This window comes from Dreissena polymorpha, chromosome 1, assembly GCF_020536995.1.
Source record: "Dreissena polymorpha isolate Duluth1 chromosome 1, UMN_Dpol_1.0, whole genome shotgun sequence".
Classification (NCBI taxonomy): Eukaryota; Metazoa; Mollusca; class Bivalvia; order Myida; family Dreissenidae; genus Dreissena; species Dreissena polymorpha.
The window spans coordinates 198,976,889-198,995,155 of record NC_068355.1 but is presented as its reverse complement, the minus strand read 5'-3'; the positions used below and the strand labels follow the sequence as shown (position 1 = coordinate 198,995,155).

General features: G+C 36.8%; 1 protein-coding gene across 11 annotated transcripts in view; it reads left to right on the top strand.

Annotated features, from left to right (window-relative positions):
* LOC127864550 (uncharacterized) overlaps positions 1-17,379 on the top strand; it is a 190,362-nt gene extending 172,983 nt beyond the window's left edge. For 7 of the 11 annotated variants that reach the window (XM_052404284.1, XM_052404281.1, XM_052404282.1 and 4 more), the window contains 7 exons: positions 503-2,532; positions 2,884-2,972; positions 8,882-8,993; positions 10,495-10,571; positions 10,809-10,994; positions 13,996-14,161; positions 14,754-17,379. In XM_052404284.1, the coding sequence (XP_052260244.1) occupies positions 503-2,532; positions 2,884-2,972; positions 8,882-8,993; positions 10,495-10,571; positions 10,809-10,994; positions 13,996-14,161; positions 14,754-16,003 (3,910 nt within the window). In that variant the 3' untranslated portion in view covers positions 16,004-17,379. The remainder of the gene's footprint in view (positions 1-502; positions 2,533-2,883; positions 2,973-8,881; positions 8,994-10,494; positions 10,572-10,808; positions 10,995-13,995; positions 14,162-14,753) is intronic. The other 4 variants (XM_052404283.1, XM_052404289.1, XM_052404290.1 and 1 more) reach the window with 3 other exon arrangements.
* The last annotated feature ends 888 nt before the right edge of the window (positions 17,380-18,267 follow it).

Here is an 18,267-nt window from a genome sequence, read left to right as displayed (position 1 = left end):
CCGGGTCAAAAACTAGGTCACGCGGTTACTTAGTGCATTTCAAGCATTTAGCGTGGTGTCCGCTCTCTAATGGAAGTAGTTTTCATCTGATCTTCACCTAATTTGGTCACAAGTTGTGTCTAGATGATATGTAGGTCAAGTTCGAATAATGGTCATGCCGGTTCAAAAACGAGGTCACATAGTGCATTTCAAGCATTAACCATGGTGTCCGCTCTCTAATTGAAGTAGTTTTCATCTGATCTTCACCAAATTTAGTCAGATGTTACATCTAAATGATATCTAGGTCAAGTTCAAATATGGGTCATGCTGTGTCAATAACTAGGTCTCAAGCCACGTAGTGCATTTCAAGCATTGAGCATGGTGTCCAAAACCTTGAACGGGCGTATCTTGTGACAGTTTGGCACTCTTGTTATACATGTACAACATAACATAACTAGTTTTGACCATATATGTCTAATTAATCTGCATTTGAATTAACATATGTATCTGTTATTATTTCCAGAATTACACGGACACAGAAAAGTCCTATTTTGGCGGTCTCCAAAAAGTACAAAAGAAGAAAAGGAGAGGTAGAATGCAAAACCATGGAAAGTGACACAGCAAGTGAGAGTGAGATTATAAAGACATTTTATTCCACAACCCAAACTAGCGGTAACTCTTTATCGGCTAGGGTAAGTGTGGAGACCTTAAATTCACACCAAACACTAGATAACTCTGTTTGTGTCAAAGTCGAGACTGATGAATGGTATACTACAGCTGCTGGTTTTTATTCTGCGTCTGCCAAATTAAAACAGATTCAAGGGGACAAGATACATCCAGATTGCAACAAACAAGATGGCTTCAATTTAATACATGCACAAACAGGATGTTTACAGATGGATCAAGATCACACCAAACAAGATGGCTCCACCTTCGAATGTCTTAAATCAGAACAGACAAAATGTGAAGTTCTGCATCAAGATGTCACAAGACAAGCTTACGTCAATTCTGTATGTGCCAACAAAAACACAAACGCTAATTCAAATGCATTTACAGCACAAGATGAGCTCCATTCTGTATGTGGGGAGACAAAACAGTTTCTAAATCTAAATACAGACCAGAGTCATTTAACAACACATGACCCCAATTCTGTGTGTGGTAAACCTAAACAGAATAAAAATACAGAAACAGACAATGGAAATAGAACATCAAATGATCACAATTCCTTATGTGGGAAAAGATCTCGGACTTCTCGTTTTAAAACACCCAACATACTGCGTGTTAAGACTGCACCTTCAAGTCGTTTAGGAAGTGTTTCTTTACTTAAGAATCTGATGACTGTGAATTCTGCTGAACAGCATCTGCCGATTCCAAGCAATTCATCTCTTCATGCAAAAGCAAGTGCTCGCACTTCAAATGTCAAAACAGTTCCATCCTACCATTTAAGTCCATCAGATGTTTTAAAGGAAGCTGATGACCGACTTTTGTTGCGAAGTTGGTATGCCCTGCCCTCCAACAATCATAGTGTTCATGCAATAGAAGGAAGTATAATCGATGCTAAGCCAGTTATCTCCAATCTGGATTCATACACTTTACACGGCAATGTACAGCATGGGAGTATTTTAAGCACCAGTTCAGGGTTTGTGCCATCTGTTGTATCCCCTTTGGTGCCTCCAGTTGACAGCCAACCTACTGACTCTGCCAAGGAAGGTAATATTCCTCTGCCAAGTTGTACACCTCAGAGTTCACAGCCCCAATACAACCAGCAACAGCAGCCACAACTTGTAACCAGAGTAAAGGCACCGCAAATAAGGGCCATAGCGGAACCAGTGTTTGATGAAAAACAGGATACTGATGATAAAAACCACAAGGAAAACAAGCATTTGGTTTCAAACGAATTGCAACTGAGCCAAATTTGTTCTCAAGAAGTTTTGTTAGATTCTGAAAATGGGAAGTTAATGCAAACTTATGTACCCCATTCTGTCTCTGATGTGACTCCTGTCATTCATTGTGCTTCCAAAACTGTGGCAATTTTTGTATGCACATTGCCAGTTCAGGTTTTGCCAACGAGTATTAGCATCCCTTCCGTTGTTAGCAGTTCAGTGACAGCTGGCAGTCGTAAATCCTCTGATGCTTTGGGTGAAAGGGCTTGTAAATCAGTTAAAAAGGACGTTCCTACAAATCAATCCATTGGTTTGTCAAGTGATGTAATGGAAAGTATTTACCAAAACGTTGCAAAATTACCTGTCAATGCTGTGGATGTGCCAATGTTTTTAATCAGTTGTGATTCAAAGTCAAATCAATCACAAGACATATCGGACAGTCAGAGCAATGGAATGCCACTCTTTGTAAGTTCAAACATGGCAGAATTTGCAGTGACATCCGAGATCAATTCAAATCTAGCAGCAAAATCTGTTGAATCTTCTGATGACTACATTGAAAGAAACAAAAGGAAAAGCAAGAGCTGTCAGGCAACTCATCCGTCGCTGAAGAGGATTCGATGTCAAGGTTCGTCCAGAGGTGTAGTCCAGCCAAGGAGTCATTCAGCAAGAGGTAGTGTAGATTTATTTATTTTTGTTGACATGATTTCTCGTGGATTCATACAATCTGATATTTTCTTTTCCTCTTATATTCATGGATATTTTATAATGTCTGATATAAGACTTCACACTTGAATATTCGACGGACATTTGATTTCAGGGTTGATGGAACCCACAACTAATTTACCAATCTTAAGTGTCCCACTAATATTCTATTGCACAGTATGTTGACCTCTATAAGTGTGTCAATAAGGGATAATCAACACATTTGATACTTGTACAAAAAAACGGCACTTAAAAAAAGAGGGTGTCAAAAGACATACTTAGTAATTATGGTAGTTTAATTTTATTGATATGTTTGCAGAGAATGCTGTGACAAGGACTGTCCCCCTTTTCATGAAATCATCTAAAATAAAATTGGACAGAACGGGTGTCCGCGTAAAGAAAGTTAAGGTACGTATAAGGTTATTGGTATTGTGCTTTCATCTTAAGGCAAACATGGATAAAGGGGTATTAAGCATTGAAGCTTTTATTTCCAACCTCTCTTTACCACTGAGTGAAATTTGCTCAAATGTTCTCAGTTGAATGACCTTCATTTGTGATGATCATAAACTAAGGAATATAAGCTGCAACAAGTTTTGGCAGATTTATGGCCCAAGATCTGTCTTTCGTCTAAAGAATATAGGGTCCCAACATTTTGTGTTTCTTGTCTTTAGCTGTTTTGCGGAATTTGCTCAAACTTTCACTGCCGGATTAACCTTAATGCATAGACGATGATTAAGAATGGCATTTCAGTCTTGGCCAAACATGGCCGGACCGACGGACATGTCCTGTAAAATTGTGTAAGGTCCGGCCTGTCTGTCAAATTTACAGGACCGATTGTCCGGTAAAAAAAACAAAACGAATTCATAGGTTTGTATAGGTTTGTTTATGGCTCTGAAAGTTTTCTGAGGTGAAAAAATAGCAATAGCGTCTTTATACACGTGCTTTTCCGTACCAACGCTCTTTCTGCTGACGGAATTTTCCGAGGGCACCTGATTGGTCCATTTATGTGCATCTTACGAATGTGGGTCAGGATGGTCCAAATCCATGACAGCCTAGTCGCTTAACAAGATAATCATAAATCTGATTATTACAATTTAAATGATGCAGATATCAATTTGTGTGGTTTTAATAGCAATAGTAATGTATAATAATGATCATTGTCATTCAAACCGTTATTATCTTGGCTATAAATGTCCATGCGTGAAACAGGTCGGTTGTCATTTATCGAGGCCGTTGTCGGTTTAGACTGTATTGACCAGACTCATACCTGACATGCGCGCTAAGCGTAGCTTAGTTAAAAAAAACATCAGCTACTTTTGTTTTGGAAATTGTTCTTAAGATATTACAAAGAAGCGATTTCTGTTTATATTTACTGTTAACATGCGTTCAGCATTAAAAAAAAAAATGTTTTAACTAAACAAGACTAGTACCATGTATGGCGTGTATTATTATTTAACGTCAGATACAAATGTGTGACCTTGAAATTAATAGCTATTCAATAATTGTATCATTATGCCCCCCTTCGAAGAAGAGGGGGTATATTGCTTTGCTCATGTCGGTCTGTCTGTCGGTCGGTCGGTATGTCGGTCCGTCCACCAGGTGGTTGTCGGATGATAACTCAAGAACGCATACGCCTAGGATCATGAAACTTCATAGGTAGATTGATCATGACTCGCAGATGACCCCTATTGATTTTGAGGTCACTAGGTCAAGGTCACGGTGACCCGAAATAGTAAAATGGTTTCCGGATGATAACTCAAGAACGCATACGCCTAGGATCATGAAACTTCATGGGTAGATTGATCATGACTTGCAGATGACCCCTATTGATTTTGAGGTCACTAGGTCAAAGGTCAAGGTCACGGTGACCCGAAATAGTAAAATGGTTTCCGGATGATAACTCAAGAACGCATACGCCTAGGATCATATAAACTTCATGGGTAGATTGATCATGACTCGCAGATGACCCCTACTGATTTTGAGGTCACTAGGTCAAAGGTCAAGGTCACGGTGACTCGAAATAGTAAAATGGTTTTCAGATGATAACTCAAGAACGCATATGCCTAGGATCTTGAAACTTCATAGGTAGATTGATCATGACTTGCAGATTACCCCTATTGATTTTGAGGTCACAAGGTCAAAGGTAAAGGTCACGGTGACCCGAAATAGTAAAATGATTTTCGGATGATAACTCAAGAACGCTTTTGCCTAGGATCATGACACTTCATAGGTACATTGATCGTGACCCGCAGATGACCCCTATTGATTTTCAGGTCACTAGGTCAAAGGTCAAGATAACAGTGACAAAAATCGTATTCACACAATGGCTGCCACTACAACGAACAGCCCATATGGGGGGCATGCATGTTTTACAAACAGCCCTTGTTTTATATCATGAACACCTTGATCCCAGCAATGAAACCAAGTTATTTTACTATTATATTCTGTAGCCAGTAGGTCCTATAAAAAAAGAGGAGGTCCTGTATTTTTCCCATTTTACAGGACCTACTGTCCAGTAAATATTTGCCTAGTTTGGATTTGACTGGCATTTTATTCTGAAATGTTATTGCATTTTATCTGTTTTTTATGCATGTACTTTATGATGGGAATGATGGGGCATATAGATTTGCCCTTGACTGACCCAGCCTGTGCACTTGCGCACCTCAGCTTCATATTTTGGTTTGGATATTTTTGACATATCCAAAGATATGACTCCTTCTTCTTGCCCGTAACTCAAAACTTATTGCTGCTAGTGAGCTAAAACTAAAAAACTTTATATACGTATAAACCACCATGTAAACTCTCTTATATTTTGGTTCACAGGTACAAAACTAGAGTGTAGGCCCCTTTGGGGGGGGCATATAGTAGTCGCATTTAACGCTGGCTGGCATTCCTTTTTCGGAGTTATTTTCCTATTCGCTTGCATGCATTGTCCTGATTTTTCGTGTGTGAGTCTACCTGAATGACTTACATATCAAAGTTTTGTTCTAGTCTATAAGTTTTTGGGGTAGAAATGGGTATTGGAGATATAAATTTCATTAGAATAACAGTTTTCCGGACTTTTTCCCTAACTGCTTGCAAATTTTGACCTGATGTTTGTTGTTTGAGAGTAGCTAGATGACTAAGACTAACATACAAATGTATCAAGTTTGAGTTTTATTCTGGACCATTGTTTGTGTACAAAGTAAGGCCCATGGACCTAGGAATTTTCCTCTAAGTCTTTTACCGCGATTTTTATGCCTCCGAAGAACGGCATATAGTGATTGGAGCGTCCGTCTGTCATTCCGTCACACTTTGCGTTTAGGTTTCGCGTTTAGGTTTCGAAAAATGCTCATAACTTCTATGTCCCTTCCGGTAGCAACTTGATATTTGGCATGCATGTGTATCTCATGGAGCTGCACCTTTTGAGTGCTAAAAGGTCATGGTCAAGGTCATCCTTCAAGGTCAAAGGTAAAAAAAACAAAATCAAAGCGGCGCAGTAGGGGGCATTGTGTTTCTGATAAACATATCTCTTGTTAGAAATGCTTTGAGATACTGACCTTTTTGGTGAGTTAGTCTTTCTGCATGACTTACAGATCCAGTGTGAGTTTTGATTGGGTCCTTGATTTTTTGAAAAGTTATTATCCTATGACTGTGAGTTTACCTACATGATTTACAGATCAAGTCGGAGTTTCGTTCTACTCCAGTGATTTTTGACAAAGTTACAGGCTTTTAACTGAACAAAAATTTCTCTAAAATAAAGCTTTTCCAGCATTTTTCTTGTTGCATTTCTATTTATAATTCATTTTCATCGTTTTGTAAAAAAAATGACTTGCGTTTGAACCAACACATATTTTGATGCCGTCCCCCCCCCCTGCAGAATTAGGCAGCACATACTAGCAGTCATTCTGTCTGTGTGAAACTTCCTGTCTTTGCTATTATATGCCATTTATTCAAATTATTGATAGATTTTGAATTAATTTTGTGCAAATGTCTGCCATCATAAGACAACAGGTCGCATTTAACACATGTGTCCTTGTCTTAGAAGACACTAAGAAATCAAAGGTCAATATGATCATAACGATTCCTGTCTTTGCTATGACTTTGCCATGTATTGACATATTTTGGACTACTTGGCACCAATGTAAACCATCATTAGAGTTCTCACATGTAAAAACCGTCTCCTACATTTACATTCAGGGTCACATTTTAAGGTCAAAGGTCAAATTTGACCATAAAGTGGCTTTTTGGGGAGTTTTGAGACAAATATGAAATGCGGAGGCATCTGTACCCTATGGACACATATCTTGTACATGCAAAAACATTACATTTTAGCTCACCTGAGCACAACATGCGCACGGGGAGGTGAGCTTTTTGATCAGTTTTTGTCTGTTGTGCATCATCAAAATTTACATTGTTAACACAATAGTAGCCACATTTATTTCCAAACATCATGAAACTTGGTCAGAACATTTGTCCCAATGATATCTCAGCTAATTCGAAAATTTTCCGGTCTGTTGAAAAACATGGCCACTAGGACAGGTGCTGTTTTTCTTATATGGCTATGGTTAAGCCTTGTTAAAACTCTATCAATGACAATCTTGAAACTTTGGTCAGATCATTTGCGCTAATGATATCTTGGCTGAATTTTGAAAATGGGTTGGGTTCCTTGAAAAACATGGCTGCTTTGGGGGTGAGTAAAGTTTTCCATATATGGTTATAGTAAAATCTTGTTAAAGCTCCTTCCTATGGCCACAATTATTGTCCAATCTTCACAAAACTTGTTCAGAACATTTGTCACAATTAAATCTTAGCTTAGATTAAAATTGGGTCATGTGAGGGAAAAAATAGATCCAATTAAGGTCAAATTGAACAAAGCATCATTGTACTCTTAGTCTTTCTTTGTCAAATTTTCTTGAACCAATATATGAACTTACACACCTTCATATTTATGCCCCCCTTCGAAGAAGAGGGGGTATATTGTTATGCACATGTCGGTCTGTCCGTTCGAAGGGGGACATATTGTTTTGCACATGTCGGTCTGTCCGTCGGTCGGTCCGTCCACCAAATGGTTTCCGGATGATAACTCAAGAGCGCTTAGGCCTAGGATCATGAAACTTCATAGGTACATGACTGGCAGATGACCCCTATTGATTTTCAGGTCACTAGGTCAAAGGTCACGGTCAAGGCCATTTTTGGGAGGGCATATGTCTCCAACCGCGGAACACTTGTTTGGTTCAGGTGTTTTTGACATAATCACAATTATGGGGTTTTTCTGTTAATTACGTTTGTTGTTACTTGTGTTATGAGTAACTAAAAAAACAATTGCCTTGAGAAGGCTGAAATCTTACAAACATACAAACCAGCATGTGAAGTTGTGGGCCTCGTATTTTGGATGTGTATGGTATCCTCTTTATCAGTGGTAGCAATCTCTTTTTAGCAAAAATATGCTAAATAAGAATTGCTTCTCACTTAGCAAACATTTAAACAAACGTGTGTGCTTTGCACCTCCATCCTTATGTTCAGTTTTTTTCAGAAATAAGAAGTGTTCGTGCATTAATACCTATCCTACAGACACATTTCTAGGTCACATATAATATATGCTTCTGGCAATTGTCTGTAAAGATTTCTTTGACTGCTAAGTGAATATTGTTTACATTTTAACTGCTGAATAACTTGAATTTAAAATGATAGTAAAGGAACGATTTTTTGTACCATTTCTGGCTGAAGTATGTCTCTCTCATTTTGTCCACCTCGGCATATAAACATGTAGTGGATTGAAGCTGTGGCGTCTTTGATACAGTTCTGGTTTATATCCAAATACTTTCTATAATATTATTTTAACAAAATTGGCAATATTTTTGCTAAAAACTCTGCAAATCTGTCCAGTCATAGAATTTGGATGTTGTCCAAATGCGTTCCGAACTCTGTGACTGATAGCTATTGCTGTGTATGTCCTATGAAACACACATTTTTAGGTTAAATCTATGTATTTTTCTAAGTCATTTAGCTAACAGCTTTAATAACGCAATTTAAGTTTACCATTCAAATGAAATCTTTGAACAAGGAAGCCTACATTTTTTATTTTATTAATTGAATAAAAAGAACATGTCAACATCTAAGAAAGCTATGATTTTTTTTCCAGTACATGGCTATGCTGGTATTTTTATATATCGCAAGATAAACTCTGATTTTAAAGTAGAGTTTGTTTGTGAATAATATATTTCATAGCTGTTGCATGAGGTACTTGTTTGTTTTGATTAACAGATTATACTTTTATCAGAATATATTATTGTATTAAATATAAGCAATATTATTTGTCTGACACACCATTGCAGAGAATGAAGAAAGCCAATACCCCAGAAAAGGACAAGACTGAGTACAGTCTTCAAGAGAGGAACCTTGCCAGCTGTATGAATCTGGAACCTCCAGATAATGACCATTTTCTCTGTAAGCTCTTGAACTACTGGTAAAGATCCATTACCTTGCACTAGAATGTCTTACTAAAGACAAACAAACATAATAATCAGTTTAGCTCCCTGAGCACTTACTTAACAATTGAGCTATACTGGTTGAGCGTCATGTGTTGTGAATGCTCAACATTTGGCTTGTTACCGCTCTGCAGGCAACAGTTAAATCAATCTTTCTCAGTGTGTTTATATTAGAAATAAAGAAACCAAGATAGAACCTGTGCCAGTTATGTTAAAAACTGAAAAAATTGGTCAAATCCTACAAAATCTGTGTTACTACTCTAGAAGGCACATTTATGAATCAAAATTGATAAATTTGACAAAAATGCTTAACTCAGCAATATTTGGCAAATTATAATTGGGTTAAGTTGAGTAAAAACTATTTCCCCATGTTACATTTTAAACACCTTGTTACCATTTAAAGCCATGTTTACGAATCAATCTTGATAAAACTTGGTCATATTGTTTAAAAAAACAATATCTATAAGTATAACTATGGGTGAAGTGCGGTAAAAATCTAGGTCACTGTGTCAAATTTCAGAAAAACCTTGTTACCATATGACGAGATGCATACATAGTAAATATTGAATAACCGTAGTAAAATAATGTTCATCTTGACAATAATTAGTTAGAATTTCTGTCAGTTGTGGTCACAAATAAGGTCCTGAGGTCGAATCTGAGAAAAGTAGTAAATCAAATTCAAAGGCCTCCTGCGGCTTTTTATGTCCCCCACCACTATAGTGGGGGACATATTGTTTTTGCCCTGTCTGTTGGTTGGTTGGTTTGTTGGTTTGTGTGTTTGTTTGTTTGCTCCAACTTTAACATTTTGCCATAACTTTTGCAATATTGAAGATAGCAACTTCATATTTGGCATTCATGTGTATCTCATGGAGCTGCACATTTTGATTGGTGAAAGGTCAAGGTCATCCTTCAAGGTCAAAGGTAAAAAAAAAAAAATTCAAAGCGGCGCAGAAGGGGACATAGTGTTTCCGACAAACACATTTCTTGTTTAAATTTAAATTGTTGTTAATGATTTACTGGACCATATCTTGGCCTAAATTAAAACTGTGTCACATAAAGTAATAAACTTATTCACAAGGTCAAAGGATTGACCTAATTTGAAAATTCGATCTTGATCTCCGGTGAGTGCTTTTAAGTCATCAGGGCTCCCTTGTTAATAAGTTGTTGTGCTCCTACATTCAGATGGTAGATATATTTGCTTTTTGTCAGAATATATGTAGCACATAATTCAGAAAATAAAATAACATTTGATTAAACGATATGATAGTAGTATGTGAACTGTTGACCCTGGGAATAGTAATAATAAAGTGTGTTGGCTGTCTTTCAGATATGTTTCTTAATTACCAGCTTTATACTATTCATAATAATTTAAGTGGGTTTCTTAAATGTGATGTTCCAGCAGCTGATATTAGTCTTTGACTTAGTTTGATGGTTGCCTTGTGATTATTTTGCAATCTTAGACTGTGGAGAATGCAACAAGGAGTTTGAAGGGGACTGCCCTGTCCATGGACCCTACAACTACATACAGGACAAAGAGGTGAATCTGTGTTCATATTTAAACATAAATTACAGAAATAGGGAAAAACAAATTAGTTTGGGCACAGGGAAAAACATATTAGTTTGGGCACATGAGACTGTTACTCAAAACAGGTATAACTGGCAATGAATGTTTGAAATTTTCATTATTTTAATATATGCCAATACATTTAAGAAATACCTCAAATATGCCATTATTTTTATACAAAATTCTCATGTGCCTTAATATTAACTGCAGGTGCAAGAAGGGGACCCTCTTAAAGCCTACCATACATTGCCAGAATGCCTTGAAATCAAAAGCTCCAAAAAAGTTCGAGCTGGTCTTGGAGTGTTTTCCAAGGTGGGACTGGCATCCAGGATCATGTTTGGACCATATAGGGGCGATATCATCACAGACAACCCCAAGTCAGGATATTGCTGGCAGGTATTGGTTACTTCAAAGAGATGCTTAGATTGATGCATTTATACTTATTTTTAGTTTGAAATGCAAGAGTAATTAAACAAAGTAAAACATGTTTAAAACAAGGGACAAAATTGTCGCAAAACCAGGTTTTAATTGTGGAAAAAAATCTGATAAAGGGAGAAAACTCAAACTGAACTTTTGAAATGAACAAACAAAATTAACCCCCTTTGTAAGTTTGTTAAAAAGAAAAAAAATCTATTTTTAGTCGTGGCGACCTTGACATTGGAGATATTGACGTGATTCTTTCGTGCGACACACCGTACCATGATGGTGAACAAATGTGCCAAATGATTTTAAAATCTCACAATGAATGACAAGCTCATTTATGGCCATTTTTGACCTTTGAACTCAAAGTGTGACCTTGACCTTGGAGATATCGACGTAATTATTTCGCGCGACACACCGTCCAATGATGGTGAACAAATGTGCCAAATGATTTTAAAATCTGACAATGAACGACATAGTTATGGCCCGGACAAGCTTGTTCCGCCCACCCGCCAGCCAGCCAGCCAGCCAGCCCGCCAGCCAGCCAGCCAGCCCGCCCGCATTCGCCAATCTAATAACCAGTTTTTTCCTTCGGAAAACCTGGTTAATAAACATCTGCATTTGCAACAAATTCATTATCTATCAAGCATTCGATAAGAGAATGTAATGTTTATTACCCCACCACAGAGTGGGAGGAATTAAACATGGTGTTTGTCCGTCTGTCCCTCAGCATTTCTGTTCACCCCAAACCATGTAATTTCAAATACACTTTAACTACATGGTGGATCTCCCACAAACTTTAACAGTTTCATGACTATAATGTGTAGATGATCGTAAACAAAAGGAATTGGGATTTAAAGCGGGTATATACGATTTTTAATATGTGTTTAATTGTAATATATTGATAAAATATGTTACAATAACACAAAATAGGCAAGACAAATTATACATTAAAAACAAATTTCATAAAATGCAGCAATGACAAATTAGCGCCCCGAGCCGATAGTGACGTACATATTTTCCTACAATAACCGAAGCATTCGTCTTTGTATTATAAACCGTTAAACTACGAGGGGTGTTCCAGAAGTTTTTGGATTTTCGCATAACTTATTAGTTTGCTGGTAAAAGTCAATGAAATTTACATATTATACAAACCAATTATCAGGGACTTTATATATAAGCTAAAAATGCATGAATTCCATAAAGCGCGTTTGAAACGCGTTGCCATAGAGACCTCAGTAACGACATGCGGCGCACGCGTGTATTTTATTATAAGTATGAGCGTTACGCGAATTTAAATTTGGTTTAAATGTCGTTGATAAACAGAATTTACGGCAAATTTCACGTTACAGCGCCTAAGTCCTCCTTACAGCCCGGATTTGGCCCCTATGGACTTCCGCGTCTTCCCGGAAGTTAAATCACAGTTGCGCGGTATTCGCTTTGCAAGTAACCAGGAACTTACAGTTGCAGCAAAGCGAATCGTGTCGTCTTTTGACGCTGACTGGTATAGAGACACTTTTGACAAGTGGATTTCCCGACACATAAAGTGCATTCGCGTTGGAGGTGATTATGTGGAAAAGATTTGACAGTTGTTAACTTCATAACGTCATTGACGTTGAACAGAAACGTTACACGTGCGTCGGTGTGCGCATTGTGCACATGTTTAAATCTCTGATATATATTTATTGTTTTATGTATTTCCATGATATTTGGAGAGTAGATTTGGAAAGGACGAAGTATTATTAACATGCTATTTGTTTGTCCATTTATGTTACCAAATGAAAGTTATAGCGAATATCCACTAACTTCTGGAACACCCCTCGTAAGTTTAGATGCACATCGAACATGTATGGTATACATGCTGGCGAATTCGGCTGTACAGCCGTTTTCAATTTCAGAATTAAATATCTTGCTTATTTCGCATTTTTCGACACATGTTCTTCTTAACTTTTATTTTAATTTATATTGATATATATATGTAATAAGTTTTTTACACAGTTTATATAAATTCATAAATATTTGACAAAATCGTATATACCCGCTTTAAAGGAGTTTGGGCAGGATTATGGTTATTTGTTTGTTTTTCAAGTAATGAAGCTTCTGTTTTCAATATTTAAATATTTTATAAATCTGTCTAAAACTTTCGAAGATGTATGAACTTAATGCATGGATGATTGCAACGAAAGGAACTGTGGCAAATTACCTACACATAATTATGGCTGTTTGTCTCTTGAATCATTATGGAATATATAGGCACACAGTTTTATGTTTTCTACTCCTCTTTAACTACTGGGTTGATCTTGTTCAAGTTTTCACAGTTGAGTTATCTACATTTTCTAAAGATAATTGTTATGAAAGGAACTTTTGCTGCGACAAGTTTTGGCAGATTTAGGGCCCTTTCTTTGGTTTTCCTTTATAGAATATAACTATAGTCCTAAACTTAAGTTTTTAATGCTTCGCAATGCTTGACAGATTTTGCTCAGACTTTAAATGCTGATTGTTCTTAGTGTGTAGATGATTGTTAAAAGAGCATTTTCAACTGCAACAGTTTTTGCTGAAATATGGCATAAATTATATTCTGTTTATCTGCTGTAGAATTAATTATTGATGTGTCTTTGTCCAGACATTTGTTGTTTGGGGGTAATAGTCTGGGACACATTTCTAGTCGACATAACTATTAAGTATTCGTTATAATCTACTGGCATGTATAGAGTTATTATTGAAAATTTGTGAGTAATTCAAGGGTGTAAAGTACTGTACTATTTGACTTGAATGTAACTTAAACATTAAGAACAAATTGCTAGGTCTGTTTGTGCTGTAGAAAATATTGTATGCTCACTGCATCTGCTTAGTTTATTTATTCTAGTCTGAGAATTGAATGTTGCTCTTAATAACACGTATATAAGGTATCATGTTTTCTTGTTTATCAATCTTATTAATCTGTTGGTTGTTTATAGTAAGATTCTATGCAATTCAGATCTATAAGGAAGGCAAAGCGAGCCACTTTGTGGATGCCCAGAACAAAGCCACCTCTAACTGGATGAGATACGTGAACTGTGCAATGAAGGAGGCAGATCAGAACCTTGTAGCATTCCAGTACAAAGGAGGCATCTATTACTGCACATTGAAGCCAATTTCACCAGGTAGTGGCACATACATATTATATGACTAAAGATATGAATATTCTATGTAGTTCACCTTTGAACAAGGCCTCGCCAATATTAAATACCTTATAGAATAAAATCAATAGTTTTACATTGCAGCTATTATTCCAACTTCTTCCCAAGTCTGAGTGCTGTCTAAGACACACTTCAAGTCCTCCCCTTATGCAGCCTCAGGCCTAGAAAAACCATATAAACGTAAAAATATGCACAACACTGCATGTCAGGTGAATCCAAGAAATTGAAAAACCCACTTCTCGATATGTCTGGTTGAGTATATACAGCAATTGTGAACACATTTCTTGCCTTTCTACCATTCCATTTAAATCATACAACATTTACAAATTTTAAGGAAAAACTTTAACAACCAAAACTTTAAGCTTCACCTGTCCAATATGTCATTCTCTGAATAAAACTAGGTTATGTTTAGAAGAATAAAGAATGACCAACAATGTTATGTCATAAAATAAACACATATGCACAGGCATAGAGAAGGCTTTTAGTGTTTCAAAGTAAAGTGGAAACATTTGCACATTTTGTTATAAATAACTTGTTAATATTTCTATTGCTACAGAAGAGGAACTGCTGGTCTGGTACGGAGATGAATTTGCCAGAGAACTTGGTCTTAACCGAGACGATAAGTGTAAGGTGTGTGGCTTTTTATGTAAACATAGTGGTAACTTGAAGACACACATGAGGATACATACAGGAGAAAGACCGTACAAGTGTGAGGTGTGTGGTTATTCATGTAGAACAAAATGGAACTTGAAGGCACACATAAGGATACATACAGGGGAAAGACCGTACAAGTGTGAGGTGTGTGGTTATGCATGTATTGAGAGTGGTACATTGAAGACACACATGAGAATACATTCAGGAGAGAGACCGTACAGGTGTGATGTATGTGGTTATGAATGTAACCAGAGTGGTTCCTTGAAGATACACATGAGGATACATTCTGGAGAGAGACTGTACAAGTGTGATGTGTGTGATCATGCATGTAGCGGGAGTGATGCCTTAAAGAGACACATGAGGAAACATACAGGAGAGAGACTGTACAAGTGTGAGGTGTGTGGTTATGAATGTAACCAGAGTAGTTCCTTGAAGATACACATGAGGATACATTCTGGAGAGAGACCGTACAAGTGTGAGGTGTGTGGTTATGCATTTTACAATAGTGGTACATTGAAGACACACATGAGAATACATTCAGGAGAGAGACCGTACAGGTGTGAGGTGTGTGGTTATGAATGTAACCAGAGTGGTTCCTTGAAGATACACATGAGGATACATTCCGGAGAGAGACCGTACAAGTGTGAGATGTGTGACTATGCATGTAACATTAGTGGTACCTTGAAGACACACATGCGAATACATACAGAAGAAAGACCGTACACGTGTGATGTGTGTGGTTATTCATGTAGAACAAGTAGTAACTTGAAGGCACACATGAGGAGACATACAGGAGAAAGACCTTACAAGTGTGAAGTGTGTGATGAAGCATTCAAACTGAGTGGTGACTTGAAGGCACACATGAGGATACATACAGAAAAAAAAACGCACAAGTGTGACTTTTGTGGTTATGCATGTAATGAGAGTTGTAACTTGAAAAAACACATGAGGATACATACAGGAGAAAGACCGTACAAGTGTGAGGTGTGTGATTATGCATGTATCCATAATAGTTACTTGAAGACACACATGAGGATACATACAGGAGAAAGACCGTACAAGTGTGAGGTGTGTGGTTATGCATGTAACCATAGGGCTAGTTTGAAGGCACACATGAGGATACATGCAGAAGAAAGAGTGGTCTTAAATTAATTATGCTGCGTGTAAATCATAAGTTTATTTGTAACGATTTAAATGTTATTACTAATACCTGTGAATTTTAGTATGCAAAGTATTTTGACACATTTATGTTTTGATCATAGTGTCTTTTTTACATTTTTCAGACTCGATTAAGAAGGTTATAAAGGTTTACAATGAATGATTGACAATCATATTTGATTTCATTATTCTGCCATTCAATACTTCATTTAAAGCCACACACCTTGAAATGAAATACATGGCATAGTAAATTTAAGTATATATAAGAGACATATTTTATCTATGCCAATTAGAATATATCTGGTGGTTACAAGACAGAAATCCGTCTCTTTTGCGCTTTATAACTTAAAAAATAATCGCGTTTGTCAAAATGGACGTATACGTCTAAAAATCCTACTTTCGGTTTTAAAAGCGGTACCGTTTGAAAAATAATAAATTACTTGCAAACTAGGCTATGCATGTAGATTTAATTTTATCAACCTTAATAAGAATATATATGGTTATTACAAGGTAGAAAACCGTCTTTTTGCGCTTTAAAACTTAAAAATATTCGCATTTATCGAAATGTACGTATACGTATAGAAATCCTACTTTCGGTTTTAAAATTTAAAGAAATATAAATTACTTTGCGAACTAGGCTAGAGATTTAATGACAATTTTGCACACTTTCACATTGCATCCATATGTATTGATTAACATGTACTTCAATTCAAGGTGTGTGGCTTTAAATGTTTAGGATATAAAATGCAAGAAAATCATGTCGTAATGTGCTTAAGGATACTGTACAACCATTAATATTCCTCAGTATGAAATGTTGTAGTGTTTCAAAAAATGACTAGTTTGCCAATACTTTAATTCTCTGGTTTACATGTATGATTTTGAAAAAAAAGGACTTTTCATCGGCCATTTTCCGTTTTTTTTTGTAATACTTGTCTTCAAAAAATCGTGATGGAGAGAGGCAGGTAATTAGGTAGTCACTTTTATGATATACCACAATTAAATTTGTCATTTGTTATGAGGTTATAGTAACTGGATTGTTTTATTGCATGATGCCAATTAACTAGTTCATTGTTATGATTTGTGAATAAGTGGGACTGAAAGACTGTGAAGGAATGCTTGATGCGACGAAGCTGTTTTCCAATATAAAGAAATTCAATAACTATCATCGCCAAACTGTTTTTATTTGTTTTGTTATAAACGTTTCTCATTGTGATGTCGCAATTTTCATTGACTTAGTTAAGATTATTTACTTTATATTTATTGTATACATTTGATAATTGCATGTACAATGCGTATTTATGTACTCCATAACTGTGATTTCTATCGATTGCTGTAATTATTGTTTGGTGAAATAAATTTACATTTATATATCTCCCTTGTTTACACCCTTTATATACTATGCACGAATCGGATTTCCAACCACGACGAAACATAAACCAGACTGCAAATTCCGTGACGTCGACTACACGAGCTAGTCTTAAGGCCAGAAATTTCGAAATCTGCACGTATTTAATTAATATATTTATGTGTCATAACAGCCGTACGGCTAGGCTATCTCCATAGGAAAGGCTAAACGTACAGAGCCGTACGTCTAGCCTCTTGTCTAGCCGTACGGGGCCGTACGACTAACCACTGCCTTTGTTTATTTGTTTATTTTCGCCAATTTAGTTATTGATCAAGAGCGCTATTTCAATGAAGAGTGGTTTAAACAGGAACGCCCACTAAAAGACCAACATGAATGTGAAAAAGGATGTATTATATCGCAGTTCCAAGTGGAGAAGGAACAAGCTTTCAATTTGCTAAAAAGAAAACTTACTGAAGAGAAAGAAGAGGCTATTCGAGCCTTAAAGACATGCACCATATGATACAACGAAGAGAAAAACTGTGCGTGGACAAAGTGCATGCATAGTTTTTGTGAAAACTGTTGCATGCTGATGTATGGGGAAAGCTGTGCTGTGTGTCGAGTTGACAGTACTGGTTGGGATAGAATGCATTTGACAGATTAGATGTTTTAACTTTGTACATATGCTTGTAAAGATGCGAACACGAATCAGTCCAGTTGGGGTATACAGTGATAGCGAATCAGTCCAGTTTGGGTGTACGGTGATAATGAATCAGTCCAGTTGGGGTATACAATGATAGCGAATCAGTCAAGTTGGGATGTACAGTGATAATGAATCAGTCCAATTGGGGTGTAAAGTGATAATAAATCAGTCCAGTTTGGGTGTACAGTGATAATGGATCAGTTCTAATGGGGT